Source organism: Mangifera indica, unplaced genomic scaffold (assembly GCF_011075055.1).
Source record: "Mangifera indica cultivar Alphonso unplaced genomic scaffold, CATAS_Mindica_2.1 Un_0003, whole genome shotgun sequence".
In the NCBI taxonomy this organism is placed as follows: Eukaryota; Viridiplantae; Streptophyta; class Magnoliopsida; order Sapindales; family Anacardiaceae; genus Mangifera; species Mangifera indica.
The window spans coordinates 293,295-317,960 of record NW_025401095.1 but is presented as its reverse complement, the minus strand read 5'-3'; the positions used below and the strand labels follow the sequence as shown (position 1 = coordinate 317,960).

At 32.1% G+C, this 24,666-nt stretch overlaps 5 protein-coding genes and 1 long non-coding RNA gene across 11 annotated transcripts; 4 read left to right on the top strand and 2 right to left on the bottom strand.

Annotated features, from left to right (window-relative positions):
* The first annotated feature begins 34 nt into the window (after positions 1 to 34).
* LOC123205343 (histidinol dehydrogenase, chloroplastic-like) lies at positions 35 to 2,136 on the top strand. Its single transcript, XM_044622295.1, has 6 exons — positions 35 to 72; positions 205 to 245; positions 616 to 644; positions 777 to 890; positions 1,856 to 2,011; positions 2,128 to 2,136. The coding sequence occupies exons 1-6, from the start codon at positions 35 to 37 to the stop codon at positions 2,134 to 2,136; spliced, it is 387 nt and encodes a 128-aa protein (XP_044478230.1).
* Positions 2,137 to 3,727: 1,591 nt separating this feature from the next.
* LOC123205342 (WAT1-related protein At5g13670-like) lies at positions 3,728 to 5,348 on the bottom strand. Its single transcript, XM_044622293.1, has 6 exons — positions 5,167 to 5,348; positions 4,819 to 4,935; positions 4,506 to 4,749; positions 4,245 to 4,409; positions 4,004 to 4,152; positions 3,728 to 3,923 (listed from the first exon to the last, which is right to left on the bottom strand). The coding sequence occupies exons 1-6, from the start codon at positions 5,346 to 5,348 to the stop codon at positions 3,728 to 3,730; spliced, it is 1,053 nt and encodes a 350-aa protein (XP_044478228.1).
* Positions 5,349 to 7,861: 2,513 nt separating this feature from the next.
* On the top strand, positions 7,862 to 13,059 carry LOC123205297 (histidinol dehydrogenase, chloroplastic-like). 5 transcript variants are annotated; one of them, XM_044622226.1, is made up of 16 exons: positions 7,862 to 7,913; positions 8,061 to 8,115; positions 8,217 to 8,338; positions 8,425 to 8,477; positions 8,610 to 8,682; positions 8,812 to 8,913; positions 8,985 to 9,086; positions 9,208 to 9,279; positions 9,382 to 9,444; positions 9,570 to 9,611; positions 9,871 to 10,012; positions 10,102 to 10,637; positions 10,727 to 10,837; positions 11,462 to 11,632; positions 12,133 to 12,221; positions 12,622 to 13,059. In XM_044622226.1, the coding sequence occupies exons 3-11, from the start codon at positions 8,246 to 8,248 to the stop codon at positions 9,955 to 9,957; spliced, it is 687 nt and encodes a 228-aa protein (XP_044478161.1). In that variant the 5' UTR covers positions 7,862 to 7,913; positions 8,061 to 8,115; positions 8,217 to 8,245; the 3' UTR covers positions 9,958 to 10,012; positions 10,102 to 10,637; positions 10,727 to 10,837; positions 11,462 to 11,632; positions 12,133 to 12,221; positions 12,622 to 13,059. The 5 variants fall into 5 exon arrangements, with proteins under 5 accessions (XP_044478161.1, XP_044478158.1, XP_044478159.1 ...); XM_044622224.1 differs by having other exon boundaries at positions 7,878 to 8,115; positions 9,962 to 10,012; XM_044622221.1 differs by having other exon boundaries at positions 7,878 to 8,115.
* LOC123205341 (histidinol dehydrogenase, chloroplastic-like) lies at positions 10,220 to 13,334 on the top strand. Its single transcript, XM_044622292.1, has 7 exons — positions 10,220 to 10,288; positions 10,727 to 10,837; positions 11,526 to 11,618; positions 11,735 to 11,739; positions 12,133 to 12,221; positions 12,622 to 12,868; positions 13,223 to 13,334. The coding sequence occupies exons 1-7, from the start codon at positions 10,220 to 10,222 to the stop codon at positions 13,332 to 13,334; spliced, it is 726 nt and encodes a 241-aa protein (XP_044478227.1).
* A 1,595-nt stretch (positions 13,335 to 14,929) lies between these two features.
* LOC123205298 (WAT1-related protein At2g39510-like) lies at positions 14,930 to 15,791 on the bottom strand. Its single transcript, XM_044622227.1, has 4 exons — positions 15,709 to 15,791; positions 15,464 to 15,628; positions 15,223 to 15,371; positions 14,930 to 15,140 (listed from the first exon to the last, which is right to left on the bottom strand). The coding sequence occupies exons 1-4, from the start codon at positions 15,769 to 15,771 to the stop codon at positions 14,936 to 14,938; spliced, it is 582 nt and encodes a 193-aa protein (XP_044478162.1). The 5' UTR covers positions 15,772 to 15,791; the 3' UTR covers positions 14,930 to 14,935.
* A 3,592-nt stretch (positions 15,792 to 19,383) lies between these two features.
* Positions 19,384 to 21,203, top strand: LOC123205300. Of its 2 annotated transcripts, none has more exons than XR_006499833.1 (3): positions 19,384 to 19,601; positions 20,318 to 20,476; positions 20,892 to 21,203. It is a non-coding gene; the product is annotated as an uncharacterized LOC123205300 (long non-coding RNA). The 2 variants fall into 2 exon arrangements; XR_006499834.1 differs by having other exon boundaries at positions 20,579 to 21,203.
* The last annotated feature ends 3,463 nt before the right edge of the window (positions 21,204 to 24,666 follow it).

The window sequence follows — 24,666 nt, the reverse complement described above, 5'->3', positions numbered from 1 at the left end:
TTAACACACTGCAAAAAACAATTTTTATTCTAGGATGTACTGTATCGTGCCAAGAAAGCTGGAGGAGGACAGGTTTGAATGCGTAAAGCAATCCTCATATGTGTTTGTGTACTCAGGACTCAGGAGTAATTTCTTTTCAATGTTAGCTTTCTATTTAGGTTTGAAATATCTGCTTTATATAATTTAACAATTTTTGCTTAACAGGCCATATCTGCTATGGCTTTGGGGACAGAACTTGCCCAATGGTATGAATTTTCTGTAAATTTATTTCTTGGTGGAATTTAATTCTGATAATTAAGTATTCTCATTTCTTTTGTCAGTTGCTTAAAATACTTATCTGAATTTGAGCGTAATCTTGTCTTTTAGATGAGTTGATTGATAGTTTATAAATGCAAGACATTCATAGATAAACACAATCCATGTTTTATGCTTTTTCAATATTCTGAATGCTTGTTAAAGAGATGTTTAACGTAAAAATTAACTGCTTTAAGGTTTTCGTTGTTCAAATACAGATTTAAAAAAGTAATAATTATTGAAAATTGTGTTACTTTTAATACAAAAATGTTCCTCTTCATCAATTTGCAGGTTGAGAAGATTTTTGGGCCTGGAAATCAGTATGTCACACAGCAAAAATGATTCTCCAAGTATGTATTCTTTTCCTTTACTTAAAATTAGCTTATTTTCCATTCTTGTGAAGGTAAAAGCAGAGATAAATATGCAGAATTTTTCTTTGGTCATTTTGACTTGTTTTATTTAGGTTTCTATCTGCTCAATAGAACAGTGGAGCAATGATTTCAATTGACATGCCTGTTGCTCCTTCAGAAGTTTTAGTCACTGCAGACAAATATGCTAGCCCTGTTCACATAGCTGCAGATTTGCTTTCTCAGTTAGTTACTTGATTGCAAATTGTAACACCCAAAAGGCCAAAAGACTTATGCCCCCAACACCCCCCCCCCCCCCCCCCCCCCTCAAAGTATAGTGAAATTTCAAATTCCTACCCTCTATCTTTGAAAAACTTAAATACTCACCTATGCACTAAAATTTGTTAAAATTAAGGGTAAAATCATAATTTTAACAATAATATTTAAAAAAATAAAAGTTTATATCATTTTACCCCCTTAATTTGAAAAACTAATAATTTCTCCCTAAAATTAAGTTTTGAAAAGTGACATTTTTCCCCCTATCTAGGGTTTTAAATTTTGCTAGCAATTTTTTAGTGAACGACGGCCGATGTCTCTCCCTCCAGGCGTCGTCTCTTCCTCCAACACTTTCCTTGTGATCGACATTGTTTGAATTTGATAGCATCTAGACGAAATCCAAATGAGAAGTCGAAGCTCTTTGTCTGGATCTTCGTTTTCCAAACGAATTCAGCTTCGTCTAGACCACCATTGTCGTTCATTGTTTGGACATGATTTTAGATGTACCTATTGATATTGCTTCTATGATTATCTTAATTGTTAACATGATTTATGAGTTGTATAAAATTATAATTGGTTAAGCTGTCCATTGTTTGGACATATACCAAGCATATATTTGATTTTAGATCTTATGTGTCAGTATGAGCAGAAATGAACCACTTCAGTAATCCATAGTTGTGGTTTTTTTTTTTTTTCAATTATTAAGTAAACGAGAGTCTGAATCAATGGATAAGTTTCCTGTTGATCTATATCTTGCATTGGAGGCCAATCTCAAACAATCTTATGTCATTATTTGAACTCAGCAGATTTCATGCTTGTGTACATTTGATGTCCTGAAACAGAAAACCCATTTCTTTTCACGTGAATGAATGAATTTGTACGATTCATACTAGTTTTTTTCTGCTTAATCAAACTTAATGCCTTCAATTTGTGAATAGGCTGAGCATGAGCCGGACAGTCAAGTTGTTCTTGTTATTGGCGGGGATGGAATTGATCTAAGAGCTATCGAAGAGGAAATCGGAAAGCAGTGTCAAGACCCTCCAAGAGGAGAGTTTGCTTCAAAAGCTCGTAGCCACAGTTACACCGTGTTGCTCGTGATATGATGGAGGTTAACCCTCTTATTTGTTTCTCGGCTTTCTTAATTCCAAACCTAGATGAATTTATTTTTACTGTTTTGTTAGTACTTTTAACTTCTATGATATGATGACAGGTAAAGTGAGTAGTGGTTTAGGTATACAATTCATGCACCTAATATTTACCTTTCTAGATTTTCACTCTAGCTAGCCTCTCCAATTTTAATTTCTTAACCAGTCCACACATTTTTGGGCTTTTCAGTTATACTCATGCAGTGTTTTTGAGGATCTATGATGGAAGCCTTAGTTACTATAATATAAACTGTTTGAAATTTGTGCTTGGAAAATCATGAAATGATAATGACTTTCAGAATTTTTATGAAAATGTGATATCGATTTTATTTTTTCTTCATCTTTTTGGTATATATGCATGTCTCTTGTATTACTTTTTGTGTTCAAGTTTACATATCATTGTATTAGAAGTCCTGAGTATTGCTTTGTGAAAATAATTTCATCATTGGTTTATTTAGGCAGTCTCTTTTTTTAACGTGTGTTCCTGAGCATCTGATAGTTAATGTCAAAGATGCTGAAAAATGGGAATGCTTCATTGAGAATGCAGCTATTATTCTAGAATGTTTTTCTTCTTGTTCTCTGAAGTGTTCTACCTTGATAATTTTCTTTATGGTTGTATATTTTGATATCCCCTAGCTTTAGAGGTGCAAGTCATAATGTCTGAAGGTTCTTATCTTTTAATATTGATATATTTTGTTCTAAGTCTCTGTTAATGGGTTTTATTTCGAATACAAAAAATTACCTTGAATAACTGTGGTTAGATTTAGTAAATTGTTCTAGTAACTAAGTTGAATTCTTGGTATGTTTTATTCTGCTTGATCCCATAGGTAAACTTCATAATGCCTTGTAATTGGTTACCATTAAGGCCGATAAAAGCGAAAACACACCATTGATGGGAAAAGTATATAATATAAATAGAAAAAATATATAATATAAGATGTATTGAATTAATAAGATATAGTAGATGTATCGTATGATATGATACATATCCTACGATACGATGTATATTTTTAATAAAAATATTTATTAAAAATATCATTTAACAAATTATTTAATATATATAAAAATTTAATAATTTTACTAATGTGACTAACCATATTAGACCAATCAATTCAAAAAGGATAATACAATATACATAATTTTTATATATAAACAACGATATATTATTATATGATTAAGTAGTATATTATTTTTTATTTTTAACTATCTAAACATATGATTATATATCGTTATTTATATATAAAATTATACCCATAATACTACTCATTCAAAAACTTTTCTTCTAAAAACATCAATCCTACATAAGATTCTATAGGAGTTTCTATATAATAAATGACTAGACTGAAAGCATCCTTATGGTCTACAGAGTTTTGTCATCAACCATGGTTTTTTTTTTTTCTTTCTTAATTTCCTTTTAATTTCTTTATTTTTTCTTGACAAATCTATGTTTATTTGATTTTTTTTTTTTTTCGGAAAATTTCACTATCTTCATCAACATACCTTTCAATTTTTTCTTTATCTTTATAAAATAAATCATTAAAAAAAAAATTGTTGATGAGATTTGCAATAAATAAGTTTACATGTATCTATGAGAAAAGCCCCTAACTAAGGGGCTGTATTTTACTTTCATACAAAGAAATATTTCATGCATGAGCCACGGGTTCACTAATTAACAATCACATTGGACTGGCTTGGAGTCTCTATATCACCATTGATTACAGCCGTTTGTCGATGATTTTGTGGAGCGGCGGCGGCGGCATCATCGTATTGAATGTTTTGTGAATTTGAACGACGTTGGTCTTTGCTTTTACCCCATAACACCATGTACAGTCCAATGATAATCACAACTGCTCCAAGAACCCTAATCACAGTAACAGCAAAAAGTTGATTAAGTTTGTTTTCACATTTTCTCTTCAATTTGATTTTGCATATGATGCATACCTTCCTAGGAAGAGTCTCTCAGCTAGAAAAAATGAGCTGAAAATTGCGACGAGAACCAACCCCAGAGGATTAAAAGAAGTTACAAAAACTGGTCCTCCTTTCTTCGTTAACCAGCCCATTATGAGATAGTTTGAGCAAGACACCATTCCCTGGATATATCACGAAAGTAGAACATCACTGGTAATTAAGTAAAATTTTATGATATTTTGATATTCTTGAGGAGCTCAGTGTTTATTCTTACACCAAAAATTACAGCTAAAAGTTTGGCATCTGGGTTGAATATGGACCAGATTTTTGTGTTTCCTCGTTCAACTAGGAAGGCTAGTATGATGCCTTCCATGAAGCTTAATATGCATACCAAAGCCGCCAAACTGAGCACTGATGGGTAGGATCTTAATATATGTGCCTGCAAAAATAGTGCAGATTGGAATTATACTAATTCAATTTATTTATTTTTAGCTGAAACTGACTGAAAAATATGCAGATTGGAATATTTTCTTACTTGCAAAATGATGAAACAAGACCAGCAAAACAAACCAACTACGATCAGTACAGCACCCTTCATTAGATCTGTATGTTGTACATCAATTGCAGATTTCATAAAAATTATGGTTCTTCCATTCGTCCATGGCAAGTCCAGGAGAGTTCCTTTTACAAATGTCATTATCATTGCTCCCCCGACTGCCACAAGGGTTCCCAGTATCTTTGCCTGGCTATGCAGCTTCCTAAGTTTAACAATCTCAAGCCTGCCAAAACATTCACAAGGATTGAGAAATCATCACAAACATTCACAAGGATTGAGAATAGTCAATTACCTAAAAATCCAAGCCATTATAACTGCCATGGCAGGAAGAATATTGTTCATGGCAACAGTAAATGTTGCAGTAGTGTTTTTCATCCCAGTATAGTACAAATTTTGGCCAAACACAGGACTGTAGACATATATATAATTGCATATTAGTCTCTGGTGTTGTTGCGTATGGTAAAAGAAAATAATGTAAGTGGGTGAGTGAAATTCTTACTCGATCAAACTAAGCAATACGATCTTAGAAAAAGTGGAGAATGTCATCGTGGGCCGGGTGTTCCTTGGAAAATAATATATATGAATAACACTGTAAAATTTGATTAGAATTCACACAGAGAGAAAGTAGAGTTAGAGATACCTTTCTATGACAATGGCAAAAGGAGAAATGAAAGTGGCAGCAACTATCATCCGGAGTGCCACCAGAACACGTGGGCTCAGACCATTGTCCAGAGCATGCTTTACAATGATCGCCAAGGATGCCAGGTTAAATTGCAGAAAAATCATTGCCAAGTATGGCAGTGATTTCTTGAAAAAATTCATCTCTGTATAAATCTTTCTACAGTTCGTTTATGAGGAAATTGAAACTTTTACTCTCATTTGGACCCATGTATACATTTATATAATATTTTTTACACTCTAAACATTTTTATCACTTTATATGGTAGAATGTCTAAATTACCCTTATTTTCAACTTTGAGAAACCAAAACAAACTTTACAGTATTACTTGCTTTTAATGTACTATAGAGAGAGAATATATATAGATATTTAGTATCAGCATTTGAAACAAGATTTATATATATGTGTTAGATAAAATCAAATGAATTTAAAATTGTTGAGTTTAAATTTTTTAGATTAAATGTACAAAAATTGTAAACTCAGTTGATCTTATCTGTCGAAATTTTAGTTAGCATCAATCTCATATTAAAACAACATATGAAAATATAATCCAAGAAACCACCTATGAAGAGTATGTATTGAAGTACTTGGTGTTGAATATGTAAAGAATACACTAATATATATATCCCAAAAATCAAGACAAAAATGAATTAGATATTCACGTGAGCTTGTAGGGAATAATTTTAAAAGTTTTAAAAGCTTGCAAGGAATAACTTGACTTGCAGAGGAGAGATAATGTAATGATTTTTGCAATAGAATTCATGTGAAGTAAAATTTCATCTTTAGCATATTTATTTTAAACATACCATAAAAGAGAGATCTAGAGTTAGCACAGATTTACACGAAAAAAATTCAGTGAGCAATCGACCGATGAAATTTGTTGGATTTGCAGAGGTGAAATAATGACAAGACAACAGGTGATGTTTTCTTATAAAACAGAAACATAAATATATTGATGAATTCCACGTAATTTAATTATATCAGAATTCAATTAAGTAAATCAAAATATTGTTAAATATTATAATTTTAATAATATTATTAATTAGCCAATTGTTGCTATTTTAAAAATGAAAAAAAAGTCAGAAAATTAATTTTGGCTTGGGAAGGTTGTTTTGGAAGAGGGGTTGGCCACCAAATTTGGGGGTTGGCTAGGGGTTCGCGTTATTAGGGGTGGGTGCCAACTCCTTAATAAAAAATTGAAGGGGTTGACGTGACGCCACCTTAAATATAAGGCGTTGGCATGTACTAAATGTTAGGAGTTGCCGCCAACCCCTATGTAGCCTGGCTTAACCCATGAACACCTTTAGTGGGAACAAGTCTTTTGGCGGTTAAAATATAATTCAATTTTATTTATATATATAATATTTAAATAAGTTTGGTTTTTTTGAATTACATCCTAGGACCAAATCTTATCTTTTAAATTTGGTTTAGATTAGTTTAAAATTTAAAATAATTTAGTTTAGTTTAAAATTTTTTCAAATAGTTTTTTTAGTTTGATTTTGAAAAAACTCTGAAACCATAATAAACTAGACCACGTGCACCCTACGAAGCTTTTACATAATAGATGACAAGACTGAAAACATGGAAATGATGTACAGAGTTATGTCATTCAAAGGTAAAGCTAATATATGGGTTGAAGAAGCTTCCAGGATGAATTTCTGTTTTTATAAAAGAAATCTTCCCTTGTCTCTACCCTGTTCTTGATACGAGGACAATAAGGAATTCTTGTCCCAATCTACAAGAAAAATTTTTCTTCTCTTTTCCTTTCCATCATAACGAGAAAAATTTCTCACGCTTTTTCCTTTCCAACTTTATTAAAAAAATAATAAAATATTTATTAAATATAAAAAAATATTTATAATAATTTAAAAATTTTAAAAATAAATTTTATATATAAAAATTTAGAAGATATATAGGAAAGATAACAAACTAGAGAGAGGATAGGTTAAAAAGGGGACGAGTTGGAGATAATTTTCATCTCTAATTGTGAGGATTTTAGCTATTTTTATCCCTCTCCTCATCTCCATATTTATAGGAGAATACTCTTCTCGTTTAAGGAGGAACAAACCAAAATCTTTTTTTTTAGGTTGAATTGTCTATAAGAAATCAGATTTTTATAATAATAATAAAAAAAGATTTATTTTGTAAAAATAATTTTTATAATGTCCTCTTTACTAATTTTTATTAGGGATAAAATTATAATTATAATAAAAGGGATCTAATAAGATAATTTTTCTAATATTTTCAATATAATATCTCTAATTTTTAAAAGTTATTTTACATTGTGGTGTTAAGGAATTAGGCCAACCTGACCTTTCATAGAATGGCGCGATCCATACTAGTACAACCCGTAATTATACGGGCTGTATTAGGCTTACAAACTAGGTGAGCCATATTAGGATTTATGGGTTGACCAACAGAAAAAAAAAAAAAGTTATTATTCCAATAGGCTGACATGACCTGCAATTTGATGGGTCTTGTCCGACACAGCCCCCAAACCCGATGAACCACGCCTAATAACAACACGACCCAACCCCTCCCATCTTTTACATGAGACCGAAGACCATGTCCAGGCCCATTATTGAAACATATGGGCCGTTGGGTACTTAAAAATGTCCTGTTGTGTGTTTAACATACAGCTAAAAACAAAGCAAAGTCGTCTTCGTCCTTTTCCCTCCCCTTCAAAATCAGAGCCGTCAGTTGAGAGCGTAAGCTTCGTCTTCCTCTTCTCTCATAATAAAATAAAAAATCATTTAATTATTTAAATAATTTGAGTTGAAGGTTGACTGTGACTGATGATGGACACTCAGCTTCTCTGCTTTAACCGCACCACCGTTTTTCTTAAACCTTTGCAGAAATCTCGTCTTCCATTCTTCGTTGCGCGTAGAAACTCACTATTCTCTCCCTCAGGTACTTCATTTTATTCGGAAGTGCTCTTGTGTGAAGCAATTGTGAACTACTTCATTATGAACTCCAATTGATATTGTTGTTGCTCTGTATTGTTGTCACAGGGTTAAATTGTACTAGAACAAGGTGTTCGATGAAGTCTTATAGATTGTCAGAGCTTACTAATGCCGAGGTGGAAAACTTGAAGACTCGACCTCGTATTGATTTCTTGTCTATTTTCAGCACGGTTAGTTTTCATTTTGTTTTTCAAGGCCTTTTCTAAAGAGTCTGGGCATCAAGTATTTGAAAAATGATACATTTATTTTGTTTTAGGGCCAACCGATTGTTTCTGATGTTCGGAATAGAGGAGACGCTTCAGTGAAAAAGTCAGTGCTTCTTTTATTCCTTTCATAATCTTCTGTTTTATTCGTTGTTTTGAGTTGTTTTTCCTGAAGGCTTGTGGAATTAGATCTGTATTGTTATAATTAGGAATCTCTGCTTGTATATTCTTATTGCAGTTACACTGAGAGGTTTGATAAAGTGAAACTTGACAAAATTGTTGAAAATGTCTCTGAGCTTCCTGACCCAAAGGTACTCTATTTAATTGTGTATATTCAAGAGAAATAGTTATTTTAAGCTTCTTGTTGATATCTTACCTATGATTTTATTTTTTTTTAAACATTTAGTACTTCTCTTATCCAAACCACTGTTGTCTTACAGCTTGACCCTGCTATTCAAGAAGCATTTGATGTGGCATACGACAACATATATGCTTTTCATCTTGCTCAGAAATCAGCTGAGCAAAGTGTGGAGAATATGAAAGTAAGTCAACACTATTGCCTGCTTCTTTTTCTGCTTTATACATGAATGTTGAAGTATTCCAAATTTGTCAGGGTGTTAAATGCAAAAGGGTGGCGAGGAGCATTGGTTCTGTTGGTCTTTATGTGCCAGGAGGAACTGCTGTTTTACCATCAACTGCTTTGATGCTTTCAGTAGTAAGTTATTCTAGTGTATAGTATGAATTAATTGTCCTAGTTTACCGACTACATTATCAACTTTAATTGTTTGTTGAAGTTGGCTGGATTTAATTAACATTGAACTTATTATGTTTGCCAGCCTGCTCAAATTACTGGGTGTAAAACTATTGTTCTGGCGACTCCACCAAGTCAGGATGGCAGCATATGTAAGGAATTTCACTGGTTGAATAATGATTTGGAAAGATTGCTCTCTTTCCCGTTAGATTTCTATGGAGAGATCACTTACTGTGAGCTATTCAATGTTTTATTGCAGGAGGTACTGTATTGTGCCAAGAAAGCTGGTGTGACTCACATCCTTAAAGCTGGAGGAGCACAGGTTTGTATGCGTAAAGCAATCCTGATATGTGGTTGTGTACTAAGGAGTATTTTCTTTTCAATGTTAGCTTCCTATTTAGGTTTAAAATATAAGCTTTATATAATTTAACAATTTTTGCTTAACAGGCCATATCTGCTATGGCTTGGGGGACAGAATCTTGCCCAAAGGTATCAATTTTCTGAAAATTTATGTCTTGGTGTAATTTAATTCTGATATGTATTCTCATTTCTTTTGTCAGTTGCTTAAAATATTTATCTCAGTTTGAGTATAATTCTGTTTTTTAGATGAATTGATTGATAGTTTATAAATGCAAGACATTGATAGATAATGCAATCCATGTTTTTTACATTTTCATTATTCTGAATGTATGAATTTCTTTGTTAAAGAGATGTTTAACATAAAATTCACTGCTTTAAGTTTTTGTAGTTCAAATACAGATTTAAAAAAATAATTATTGAAAATTGTGTTACTTTTGACACAAAAAATGTTCCTCTTCATCAATTTGCCGGTTGAGAAGATTTTTGGGCCTGGAAATCAGTATGTCACAGCAGCAAAAATGATTTTCCAAGTATGTATTCTTTTCCTTGACTTAAGATTAGCTTATTTTCCATTCTTGTAAAGGTAAAATGTTAGGACTCATATATATATTTCCCACAGGAAAAGAGAGGGTATAAAAGGGAGAAATTGTAACAGTTGGAGAAAGGGATCAGAAGGCTATTACTCAAATGCAAAATTGGGGGGCTGCTATCCTAATGCAAAACCAGCCACTAAAAATATGAAATGTGGCAAAACAGGGGAAGGAGAGAAAGAAGTAGCTGTGGAAAGAGTTGAGAAAGGGAGGCAGGTGAAACAACTAAGGAAAAGTGGGGAGAGAGTGGTTCTCTCGGATGCTGAGCATGCACTGTGGGGATTCAACTGAGTTTTTGGTGTAACTTTCTGGAGATTAAATGGTTGCCAGAATTGTAATTGATTAGCAGTAGCAGTAAATGGAAATAGTCATTGTATTGGAGAATTAATTTGTAAACTTCATGGGAAAATATTCAATACAATACATATTTTCATTATCTTCTATGTTTGTATTACTTTTCCTGTTCCATTGCATGTTGTGTTGTAACTGAGAATGGTATACAGGGGAGATTGTAAGAGCTGATGAAGTAGCCCAGTGAAGGCTTTGTTGTCGGCAGACCATCCAGGTATCCATCATAAAATAAAAGATAAACGTGCAGACTTGTTTCTCTGGTCATTTTGATTTGGTTTATTCATGTTTGTATCTGCTCAACAGAACAGTGAAGCAATGATTTCAATTGACATGCCTGCTGGTCCTTCAGAAGTTTTAGTCATTGCAGACAAATATGCTAGTCCTGTTCATATAGCTGCAGATATGCTCTCTCAGGTAGTTGATTGCAAATTGTAACATCCAAAATAAAGAATTATATTTTTTGAAGTTAGTATTCCTACTTTAAATATAAAGTTGCACACAACTGGGATTTTTCACTCATATCCTGTTTCCTTTTGGGTGGGGTGTGACAAAAACTACTTTTTGTGATTTTAGATGTACCTGTTGTATGTTGAGAGGTTGAACTTTACTATAGTTTTGCTTCTATTATTCTGTTAATTGTTAACATAGTATTATTTATGAGTTATATGAAATTTTAATTGGATGAGTTGTCCTTTGTTTGGACATTTACCAAGTATGTGTTCGATTTTAGATCTTATGATTCAGTATGAGCAGAAATGAACCACTTCAAAAATCCATAGTTATAATTTTTTTTTTTCAATTATTAAGTAATAGAGTGTCTGGATAAACTGATAAGTTTTCTGTTAAAGTACATCTTGCATTGGAGGCCAATCTCAAACAATCTTTTGTCATTATTTGAACTCATTATATTTCATGCTTGTTTATATTTGATGTCCTGAACCAGAAAATCCATTTCTTTCACATGAATGGATGAATTTGGTATGATTCGTGCTAGTTTTTTCTGCTTAATCAAACCTAATGCCTTCAATCGGTGATTAGGCTGAGCATGGACCAGACAGTCAAGTTGTTCTTGTAATTGCTGGGGATTGAGTTGATCTAAAAGCTATCGAAGAGGAAATCAGAAAGCAGTGTCAAGACCTTCCAAGAGGAGAGTTTGCTTCAAAAGCTCTTAGCCACAGTTACACAGTGTTTGCTCGTGATATGATGGAGGTTAACTCTCTTATTTCTTTCTTGGCTTTCTTAATTCCGAACCTGAATGAATTTATTTTGACTGTTTTGTTAGTACTTTTAACTTCTATGATATGATTACAGGTTGAGTGAGTACTGGTTTAGGTATACATTTGATGCACCTAATATTTACCTTTCCGGATTTTCACTCTACCTAGCCTCTCCAATTTTAATTTCTTAGCAAGTCCATACTTTTTTGGGCTTTTCAGTTATACTCATGCAGTGTTTTTGAGGATTTGTGATGGAAGCCTTAGTTACAATAATAAAAACTGTTTTAAATTTGCGCTTGGAAAATCTTGAAATCATAATGACTTTCAGAATTTTAATGAAAGATGTTTTATCGATTTTATTTTTTCTTCATCTTTTTGGTATATATGCATGTCTCTTGTATTACTTTTTGTCTTCAAGTTTACATTTCATTGTATTAGAAGTCTTGACTATTGCTTTGTGAAACTAATTTCATTATTGGTTGATTTGGGCAGTGTCTTTTTCAAATATATGTATTCACCTGAGCATCTGATAGTTAATGTTAAAGATACTGAACAGTGGGAATGCTTCATTGAGAATGCAGGTATTGTTCTAGAATGTTTCTCTTCTTGTTCTCTGAAGTGTTCTACCTTGATAATTTTCTTTATGTTTGTGTATATCCGCTAGCTTTAGAGGTGCAAGTCATAGTCTATCGTTTTAGTAAATAAATTGAATTCTTGGTATGTTTTATTCTGGTTGATCCCATAGGTAAACTTCGTATTGCTTTGTGATTGGTTACCGTAAAGGCCAATAAAAGCGAAAGTACACCGTTGATGGGAAAAATACCTGAAATAGGTTGACAATTAAATACATATCTAAAGCTTAACTAAATTTGTGATTATTCTAGGGGTTGACAAGAAATGCTTAGTTTGATGACCATTTTGTCTCAAGGCAAGATGGATTGAAACTGTATTTGATTGTTATTGCACGTTCTGTGTTCTTAGGGCCATGGACACCTGAAAGTGTGGGAGATTATGCAAGCGGGACAAACCATGTATTTCCAACATACGGATATGCACGAATGTATGGTGGGGTGTCTCTTGATTCCTTCCTTAAGTACATGACAGTACAATCCTTGACAGAGGAAGGTCTGAAAAAGCTTGGTCCATATGTTGCAACCATGGCGGAAGTAGAAGGCTTGGAAGCCCACAAGAGAGCGGTAACTCTTAGATTACAAGACATTGAAGCCAGGCAAGTTGCGAATATAAGTTAGTCTCCTTTTGTTTGTGTCTGTTTTCTGATTGTTTGCAAAACAGTCTCTCATATTTTCTCACTTGTATGAGAAATTAGTGTTGGAATTTTGTTTGTTGTAAAATGATATAGATCTCAAAATATCAATGCCTGATCAATAAAATCTTTCAGAGTCGAGTTTAGTTAGCCTAGCCTTGAAAGAACTTTCCCTCCGGTCTTGACAGTTTGGTATCTTACTCCTACTCACATGATTTTATAGCTACTTTTAACTGTTAATATTTTAAAAAACATGGTTAAAATTACTCTTTAAGGTTTATATGTTTGAATTGATCCATTGTTTTAAAATCCAAACAGGTCAAATCAATTCGGGTTAAAGGTTTTAGTACGATTCAACTGCTATGTCAATCCGATCAATGGGGCTAAAATGAAAGTACTCGAACTTGGGGATAAGGCGAAGTACCGCTGAATTGAAAATATTAATTACTTATTACATAAATATTTATTAAATATTATCTAATAAATATATTTAATATATATGAAATTTTAACAATTTTACCAATGTTACCAGTTAGACCATATTAAACCCGTCACCCTAAAAATTGCCCTTTGAAAACATCAATCTTACATAGGTTAGGAGTATGCATAATTTAATTCAAATCATAATACTAGAACAAATTATTTAAAAATTATATTTTGATTTGGTTTGAATTGATAATTTTTTTTAAAACAAGTTTTTATTTAGATTGCGATTTGAATGATTTTTAAACTGAATCAAATTATAAACAGTGTTTTTTTAATATACATTTATATAACTATACTTAACAAAAATTTTTAATAACTAATTAGGAGTATACCTTATTTTTTCATATTTATTTTATTTTTTTACATGTATATTGTATATATATTTTATATTTATTTTACATATTTATATTATATTTTTAAAACTATAATTCAATTGTTTAAAATAGGCCAAAAGACTTGTTCCCACCCAAGGTTTAATGTCATTTCCAAGTCTTATCCTTCAATTTTCAAAAACCTAACTTTTCACTTATGAGCCTTCAATTTTCAAAAACCCAATTTTCCACTTATGAGTTAACTTCTATTAAATTTCTCAATTATATATAAGAGTAAAGTCATAATTTCAATAATAATATTAAAAAAAGATATAATTTATTATATTTTGTCTCTTAGTTTTAAAACTAATAATTTTATCATTGTATAAAGTTTTCTAATTTTGAAAAGTGATTTTTTTCTCCTTAAACCTAGAGTTTTTTTTGTTTACTTTCCTTTTCAATCACCATCTTCGGTATTAACAACTTCCCTTTTCTTTTTGTGTCACTAATGAACAAAGACCAACAAACCAAGATGAATCTTTGTCTTCGTCGAGTTGATGCCAGATGACAAGAATTGGCTTCAGACAAAGCTTTTGTCATTTGATTCATTTTCTCCTAAAGTTGAATCAATAGAGACAAAGATTTCTCTTTGATTTGTTGCCTTCATTCTTCGTCATTGTTCATCATCTTGGTTCGTCGGTCTTTATTCCTTAGCGATAGAGAAAGAAGCGGTAAGTTGTCGGTGTCGAAGATGGTGGCCTGAGAGAGAAGAAGAAAAAACTCTAGGTTTTGGATGGAGGGGATTACTTTTTAAAACCATAAAATTTTAGGTAGGAGTAAAGTTGTTAGTTTATAAAATCTTGAAGGAAAATATAAAAAATTATATAATTTTTTAATATTATTGTTGAAATGACAACTTTATCCTTATAGTTAACTAAGAAATTTAACATAAGTTGGTTCATAAATGAGACTTTGAGTTTTAAAAAATTAACGGGTGAAACTTTGATTTATATCAAACTTTGGGTGGAAACAAGTCTTTTGGTCTTTAAAATATAATTCAATTAATTAATTTTATATGTGATGGGATTAATTTGAACAACCTTGGGTGGATTCATATTACCGAGTCTTTAAAAAATTGTTGATGAGATTTGCAATAAATAAGTTTACATGTATCTATGACAAAAGCCCCTAACGAAATTTCTGAGTTTTACAAGGGGTTACATGAGCCACGGGTTCACTCATTAACAATCATATTGGACTGGCTTAGAGTCTCTATATCATCATTGATTACAACCGTTTGTCGACCATTTTGGGTAGCAGCAGCGGCGGCGGCGGCTGCGTCGTCTTGACTGTTTTGTGAATTTGAACAAAGTTGGTCTTTGCTTTTACCCCACAACACCATGTACAGTCCAATGATAATCACAACTGCTCCAAGAACCCTAATCACAGTAACAGAAAAAAGTTGATTAATTTTGTTTTCACATTTTCTCTTCAATTTGATTTTGCATATATGATGCAAACCTTCCTAGGAAGAGTCTCTCAGCTAGAAAAAATGAGCTGAAAATTGTGACGAGAACCATGCTCAGAGGATTAAAAGAAGTTACAAAAACTGGTCCTCTTTTCTTTATTAACCAGCCCATTATGAGATAGGTTGAGCAGGACATCATTCCCTGGATATATCATAATATTAGAATAGCATTGGTAATTAAGTAAAATATTATGATATTTTGTTTTTGTTGAGGAGTTGAGTGTTTATTCTTACACCATAAATCACGGCTAAAAGTTTAGCATCTGGGTTGAAGATTGACCAGATTTTCGTGTTTCCTCTTTCGACTAGGAAGGCCAGTATGATGCCTTCGATGGAGCCTAAAATGCATACCAAAGCTGCGAGACTGAGCACTGAAGGGTAGGATCTTAATATATGTGCCTGCGCAGATTGGAATTATTTTAATTTATTTTTAGCTGAAATCGACCATGGAAAATATGTAGATTGGAACATTTTCTTACTTGCAAAATGATGAAACAAGACCAGCAAAACAAACCAACTACGATTAGTCCGGCACCCTTCATTAGATCTGTATGTTCTACATCAGTTGCCGATTTCTTGAAAATTATGGTTCTTTCATTCTTCCATGGCAAATCCAAGAGAGTTCCCTTTACAAATGTCATTATAATTCCTCCCCCAATGGCCACTAGGGTTCCCAATATCTTTGCCTGGCCATGTAGCTTCCTAAGTTTCACAATTTCAAGCCTGCAAAAGAGTTGAAGCAAGGAATGGGAAATCATCACAAACATTCACAAGGATTGAGAATAGTGATTTACCTGAAAATCCAAGCCATTATAAATGTCATGGCTGGAAGAATATTGCTCATGGAAACATTAAATGTTGCAGTAGTATATTTCATCCCAGTACAGGAGAAATTTTGGCTAAGCGCTGGCCTGTAAACATATATATAATTGAATATTACTCAATCTCTTGTGTTATTGATTATGGTAAAAGAAAATGATGTAGGTGGATGAGTAAAATTCTTACTCGAACAAACTAAGCAATACGATCTTAAAAAACGTAGAGAATGTCATTGTGGGTTGGGTGTTCCTTGGAAAATAATATATATGAGTAACATTGTAAAATTTGTATAGAATCCATAGAGAGAGAGAGTTAGAAATAGAGATACCTTTCAATGACAATGGACAAAGGAGAAATGAAAATGGCAGCTACTACCATCCGAAGTGCCACCAGAACATGTGGGCTCAGTCCATTGTCCAGAGCATACTTCACAATGATCCCCATGGATGCAAGGTTAAATTGCTGGAAAATCATACCCAAGTATGGCAGTGATTTCTTGAAAAAATTCATCTCTACATAAATCTTTCTACAGTTTATGCTAGCTCCATGGATATGTTAATAGTTTGCGGTGTTCATTTATATAGTAGAAAAGGTGATGGGCAACAGTGCAAACATGTACCCAAAACATTATTGCCACTGAGAGTTTTGAAAATTGGCTTCAAGATGATCGGAAATGAGGTTGAATCTGCTAGTTTTAGGTAAATCTGAAAGTCTTTCCAAGTTTGACATAATTCTGCCAATTACCCAGATAAGAAATTCTCAGTTGTATCATTTGAATTTCGAAGACTGTCTTCACAATTATTACAGGCAATGCAGCTAAATTTGCTATGAAATTTGTCATTTTGTAAATAGGAACATTATGATTTTATTAACAAATATAAAGAGCCACGTCAAATTGTGAAATCAAAGTTGCATATTCTTCAGGTTAATGTTGTTAAAACTGAACCGGATTGGTTGGTTTGTTTGGTTATGCTATGAACTAGTTCACACTTTGATCCGATTTATATATAAATATTGATTGATTTAAAATTCGGTATAAAAAAATACCTATTAAACTGAAAAAAAATGGTTTAATCTAACAAAACCGGGTTTATATAATACTATACAATTTTGCACAAATTCATCAAATCAAAATTATGGGTGACTCAAGTTTAACTCAAATAAAAGTTTAGTTGTTCGGTTCAATTTGAGTTCGATTTAAATTTATAATTTAAATCAATGGTTCAAATTCATAATCCAATTGAAATAGTTTACTTCTAAACCTAATGATAGAAGAATATTGGCAGCACTTAGAAAATCTTTCATATTCTTAAACATAAACTATCATGATTTTATCATTTAATTAAAAAAAAAAAACATGGGATCTTCATGAATAAATTAAAATTTTAACAACAGGGGTCAAACATGCTTCTTGAATCTTAAAAGATTATGTGCAGTGCAGGGATACTATCTCCTTGTTTGAACTTCAAAAAATATAGAGACATATTTATGACCATATATTATAATTTTGATGAGAAAATTAAATATTATATATTATTTGTAAATCATATTCAATTAATTTACACATGAAATTGGTGACAATATAGCAAGCTTGTTTGAAACTGATTGGTTAACTAAATATAATTAATGAATATTTCCATAATAAAAGAAAGGGAAATTCCATTTCTTGACCCTCTATCTTAATTATTGACTCTGAAAAACAATAACTCCAGGCTAATTTTTATTATATATTGATGGTGGATTTTAAAGATTGAACTTGTTATCCATAAATAATAGTTGAGACTAATAAGTCACATTGGACAAATGCATGTAAGGTGAAAAAAAAAGTCAGATTGAAATTGGAATCCTAGGTTCCGATTTTTACCTAAAATTGACCCATCTTAGGGAGGTTCTGGTTCAATTTTATGGAATTAATTGATTCTGATTTCAAAATCATATGCTCTCTGGTCATTTGGTCTATATTTATCATATAAGTTCATAATTTATTATATAGAGTAAAGTTATATGTATTTAATTTTAGATATTTAAGTAATATGTTATCATATGAATGAATGTTATTTTAACCTTATTTTAAAATCATTAAATTAAATTATATTTATATTTAATTAAGAGTATTCAAAATTGAGTATATATAATTTCGTTAAACCAAAATTAAGAGTAACTCAAGTTTGGTTGGAAAAATGCTGAAAATGTGTTTGGGTGATTTTGAACTCCACCCGAACATGCTGGGTAAAATGTTATGTACTTAAATTTTCGTGGGAAACTATTATTTAGCTTCATATTTTCATCAACTTTATACAAAATTTAACAAAATTTTTTATAATAAATTTTAAATATGAGAAAAAAAAAATAGATTTTTTGAAGTGGTAAAGATTTCATAATAAACATGGATGGATATGAATTTGGCTGAGTTTCAACATTATTTGACTTGAGTTTAGTTCGAATGAAAAATAGTTTAGTTCAAATTCATTGAGTCAAAGTTAAGAGTGGGTTAAATTTGATTTAAATAAAAAATGATTTAGTTTGGTTTGACTCAAATTTAATTTGAATTTATAACTCAATTCAATGCTTCAAATTCATGATTCGGTTTGGCTTAAATTGATGGTTCAAATTCATAAATCAGATTTGTGGTTTAAATTCATGATTCATTAATAAAATGATGTCTTTTACTTAAATAATATAAAAAATATCGATTCGAACCAAACTTAATCATGAATTTGAACCATTAGTTCAAACTATGAATTTGAGCTGATTTGAACCAAGAACTTGAATTGAGTTAAATTATAAATTCGAATTATAAATCTTTTAGTGTGACTTCAATTCGATTTCACAAAACAAACTGAATTTTTTAACTTAAATTTAGTTTGAATTCAAATTAAATAAATTTAAACTGAATTTAATCAAATCAAATTAGCTTTTGAAACTGAATCAGGTCAGTCTAACTCAATTTGAAACCACCTTTACAATTACAAAGCTATAGAAAGCAATATAAAATCGTATTATTAAAATAGGAGTGGGAAATAATGATTTATCCATAAAAAGCAGCAAAAGCAGAATTTTCTCCCTCTTTACAAACCGTGCACACACGAGCCCTGCCCAGTTTCCACCTACTCAATCTCGCTTTTTGACTTTTTTTTGTTTTCTTTTTTACAAAGGAAAAATAATTATCCATGACTTTCCTAATTGAATAAGAAAGCAGTTGAGTAATGTTAAGAGATAGCATGTTTGTTATCAATCAATTTCGAAACTTGGGCAATAACTAAGTTGATAGCTAAAGCCATGTGATGATGCTACTATAAATATAATTGACCTTTTTATGAGATTGGAGGGTAATTGTTTCTGTATGTGCCTTTCCTTTTAATTAGGCTAAGATAAATAAATAGAATCCCCGTCTTCATCTTGTTTTTATTTACTTGTATTCATTTAGACTCCAAAATCGAATATATTCAGCAGCTTCATGGGCTTGGTTGGAAGGTAGGCCGCCGCGCCCATTCACTGTTTCACATTTTAGTTACTACTCGGACGGGCTTGGGGCACAGAATGTTGGCGGAAGGTATGAATTTTCTGAACTTATTGCTTGGTGGAATTTAATTCTCACAATTAAATATTCTCATTTCTTTTGCCAGTTGCTTAATATAGTCATCTGAATTGGAGTGTTATCTTGTTCAAAATACTTGACTGCAAATTGTAACACCCAAATAGAGAATTATATTTTTTTGAAGTTGGTTTTCGTACTTTACATAGGAAGCTGCACACAACCTTCTGGGTGGGATGTGACAAAAACTCCCTTTTGTCATTTTAGATGTACCTGTTGTATATTGAGAGGTTGAACTTTACCCTGTGACCATGGTTTTGCTTCTATGATTGTCTTAATTGTTAACATAAGATTATTTATGAGTTATATGAAATTATAATTGGATGAACTGTCCATTGTTTGGACATTTACCAAGTATATATTGGATCTTAGATCTTATGTGTCAATTTGAGCAGAAATGAACCACTTCAATAATCCACAGTTAAGATTTTTTTCAATTATTAAGTAACAGATTGCCTGAATCATCGGATAAGTTTCCTGTTAAACTGTATCTTGCATCGGATGCCAATCTTAAACAATCATTTGCCATTATTTGAATTCAGTATATTACATGCTTGTTTACATTTGATATCTTTAAACAGAAAATCCATTTCTATTATGTGAATGAATGAATTTGGTACGATTCATACTAATTTTCAGCTTAATCAAATTTAATGCCTTGAATTTGCGATTAGGCTGAGCATGGCCAGACAGTCAAGTCGTTCTTGTCATTGCTTGATCTAAAAGCTGTTGAAGCAGAAATCAGTAAGCAGTGTGAAGACCTTCCAAGAGGAGAGTTTGCTTCAAAATCCCTTAGCCACAGTTACACAGTGTTTGCTCGTGATATGATGGAGGTTATCCCTTTTATTTCTTTCTCCGCTTTCTTATTTCCAATCCTGAATGAATTTATTTTTACTGTTTTGTTAGTACTTTTAACTCCTATGAGTTGATTGCAGGTTAAGTGAGTTGTGGCTAGGTACAATAGCATAAATGTCATGCACCTAATATTTACCTTTCCAGATTTTCACTCTGGCTAGCCTCTCCAATTTTAATTTCTTGCAACAAGTCCACAATTTTTGGGCTTTTCAGTTACACTCATGCAGTGTTTTTGAGGATCCGTGACAGAAGCCTCAGTTACTATAATATAAAGTGTTTCAAATTTGTGCTTGGAAAATCTTGAAACGATAATGATTTTCAGAATTTGTATGAAAGATGTGATATTGATTTTATTTTTTCTTCTTCTTTTTGGTATATGACAATCCTTGATAGTGGAAGGTCTGAAAAAGTTTGGTCCATATGTTGCAACGATGGCGGAAGTGGAAGGCTTGGAAGCCCACAAGAGAGCGTTAACTCTTAGATTGCAAGACATTGGAGCCAGGCAAGTTGCAAATATAAGTTAGGCTCCTTTCGTTTGTATTTGTTTTCTGATTTTTTTTTTTCGAAAACAGCCTGTCATGTTCTCTCACTTTGCAAAATTTGTGTTATTGCTATTACTGTTGGAACTTTGTTTGTTGTAACATGATATAGATCTCAAAATCTCAATGCCTGATCAATACAATCTTTTAGAGACGAGTTTAGTTAGCCTAGCCTTGGTAGAATTTTCCCTATGTTCTTGACAGTTCGGCATCTTACTCTTATTCACAAGATTTTATAGCCACTTTCATCTATTAATATTTTAAAAAACATCCAAAAATCACTTTTTAAGATTTATCTGTTTTAACCACTGTTTTAAACTCTAAAGCAGCTGGATTTGAGTTTCAGAATGATTTAACCACTTTATAAATTTGATATCAATAGGGATAATGGTTCCCTAATGGGTAAAACGAATTATCAAAAATGAAATGACAATTTGGGTTTTACATTTATCATGGCATAGGCCATAGATACCATTGAGTTGTTAAATATTATCTGATAAATAAATATTTATTATATATAAAATTTTAATAATTTTATACTAATGTTATCGATTAAACTAGTCAACCTAAAAATTGCCTTTTAACCTAGTCTAACTCTAAAAACATCAATCTTGCATAAAATTTTATAGGAGTTGTTATATAATAGATGACTAGACTGAAAGCATCCAAATACTCTATAAAGTTTTGTCATTCATAAGTGTATACATAGGTTGAAGAAGCTTTTGGGTTGAATTTCTAATCTTTCATAGCTTTTCAAGGTTCATATAAACATGACAACTATACATGAGATATCATCAACACTTCTCCTTGACAAAGCCTCTTCAATTAACTTCTCTAATTTTTCTTAAGCATCATCCAACTTCCTGATGCAATTCGCAACCTTTTGGTTGGACATCACTTGCATAATCAAACTTAACATCATCTTCATCTTCTTTTGCTCAATTATTTGTAGTCAACGATTTGACAACATTATAATCAAAACATACCTTCCAAAGGCCATCACTAGCTAAAATCATGAGCCCAGTATCTGTTGGAAAAGGGGACAAAACAAATTTGATATAACAGTAAAGAGAACAGGGATAATTGTAGGAACAGAGTTATTTGTGAAAATGTATTTCAGATAATTTATTGACTTCAGAGAAAGCCTTTAAATAGGCTTATAGACAACAACTTGGACTCAACTACATGGAGAAATACTAGACTAGTAAATAACAAAAATCTCACATAATTTGGACCACATTCAGCTACATAACAAACTAAAGAAATACTAGTATATGATAAATAAAATCCTAAAGATTAGTTCAAACAACGTTAACATGTAATTCTGGATCACTCTTCAACACTCCCCCTTGATTCAAAATTACGAACACCAAGAAGTGATTTGAAGTAAATAACCTTCTCCCTTGAAAGTGACTTTGTGAGTACATCTGACACTTGTTCATGTGTGCTGCAGTGCTTCAATATTATTTCATTCTTTGTAACCAAATCTTTAATGAAATGGAAGCGAATGTCAATATGCTTCATTCTCTTATAGAAAGCTGGATTTTTGGTCATCACAATTGTTGCCTTGTTGTCACAAAAAATGTCAATTGCAGCTTCTTACTTTTGATGAAGATCTGCAAGAATTCTTCTAAGCCAGACCACTTGACAGGTTGCTAAAGTTGTAACATACTCTGCTTCTGAAGAAGACAATGCTGTTGTATCTTGCTTCCGTGAACTCCATGTGATTGCTCCTGACCCAAGATTGAAGACATTTGCTAAAGTACCTTTTCTATCATCCAACGAACTTGCCTAATCGTTATTCGTAAAACCATACATGCTAAAGTTGGAAACCTGTGTATACCAAATACCATAATTCGTAGTTCCAACAATATATCCTAGAATCCTTTTTGCTGCTCCAAAATGATGTTTTATGGGATTTTGCATAAACCTGGAAATTATGCCAATAGAAAATGCAATATTTGGACTAGTATGAGTTAAATAAATTAAACCTCCTACTAGCTTTTGAAACTTTTTGCATTAGCCTCCTCTGTACCATCTTCAAGTTGTAGCTTCTCGTTCATATTCATTGATGTAGTAGCTGGTTTGCAATTGAACAAATTAAATCTCTTAAGAAGATCAATTGCATATTTCCTTTGTGAGGTAGAAATCCCATCAAGTCCTTGCTTCACCTCAAGACCAAGAAAATAATGTTATAATCCCATGTCTGACATCTCAAATTTCTTTATCATATTAGACTTGAATTCAGATATGAGAAAATCAGAAGAGCCAATATATATAATATCATCAATATAAAGGTTGACTATAATAAAATCATCTCCACCTTGCATCTTCAAATAAAGGGTAGGTTCATTTTCACTTCTTGTGAATCCATTTTGACAAAAGTAACTATAAATCTTGCTATACCATGCACGTGGAGCTTGTTTTAGCCCGTAAAGTACCTTCCTTAGCTTGTACACCTTCCCTTCCTTGCCTTCCACCACAAACCCTTTGGGTTGATTAATAAACATCTTCTTCCAAGTCTCCATTTAAAAATGTAAACTTGACATTGAATTGATAAATAGACTAATGTAATTGTGCAGCCAAAGCTAAAATAATTCTCACAGTTTCAAATCTAGCAACTGGAGAGAAAGTTTCTTCATAATTAATACCTTATTCCTACAAGTAACCTTTAGCAACGAACCAAGCTTTGTGTTTTTGTAAGGTTCCATTGGTATGGTATTTGCTTTTGAACACCCAATTGAGGCTAGTTGCATTCTTGCCTTTAGGTAGATCCACCAGCTCTCATGTTTCATTCTTTTGAATTGCCATTAACTTTTCTTTCATTGCATTTTGCCATTATTGTTTTGTTGTTGCTTCTTCAAATGTTATAGGATCTGAAATAGAAAAAGCAAATTGACAAGACTCATAAATCTCTTATAAGGATCTAACCTTTTTTGGTGGAGTTTCATTAAAGGATTCTTCTAAAGAAGATGAGCTACTGTCTTTTGAAGCTACAAGAGAAGAGTTTGAAGCTGGAGAATTAATAGGAATTGGATCAACTTCTTTAGTAGGTGACATATCACTTTTAAATGGAATCTACCCTTAAGTAGCTTCATTGTCGCTATTCCAATCCCAACTTGCATTTTCATTGAAAATTACATTTCTGCTTATAATTATTTTGCACTAAGAGGGTTATATAACCAATATGCTTTTGATTGAGTACAATACCAACAAAAATACATTTTTTAGAATTCTCTTCAAGTTTATGATGCACTTGAGAGTTTACCAAAATGTAAGAAATACAACCAAAAACTCTTAAGTGGCTTACTGATGGCTTTGTACCTCTCCAAACTTCATATGGTGTTTGATTTAAGATGACCTTTGTTGGAGAAACATTCAACAAGTAAACTGATGTTGCTATTGCTTCGGCCTAAAAAAGATTCAGTAGTCCTATAACTTGTAGTAATCTTCTAACCATTTCTACAACCGTGTGATTCTTTTGTTCAATTACACCATTTTGCTCTGGGATGCAGTCATCTCTCTATGAATGCCATTTTCTTTACAAAAAAGATTGAATTTGATAGATAAAAATTTTCCACCATGATTTGTGTGTAGCGTCTTTATACAAGCACCACTTTGCTTTTCCA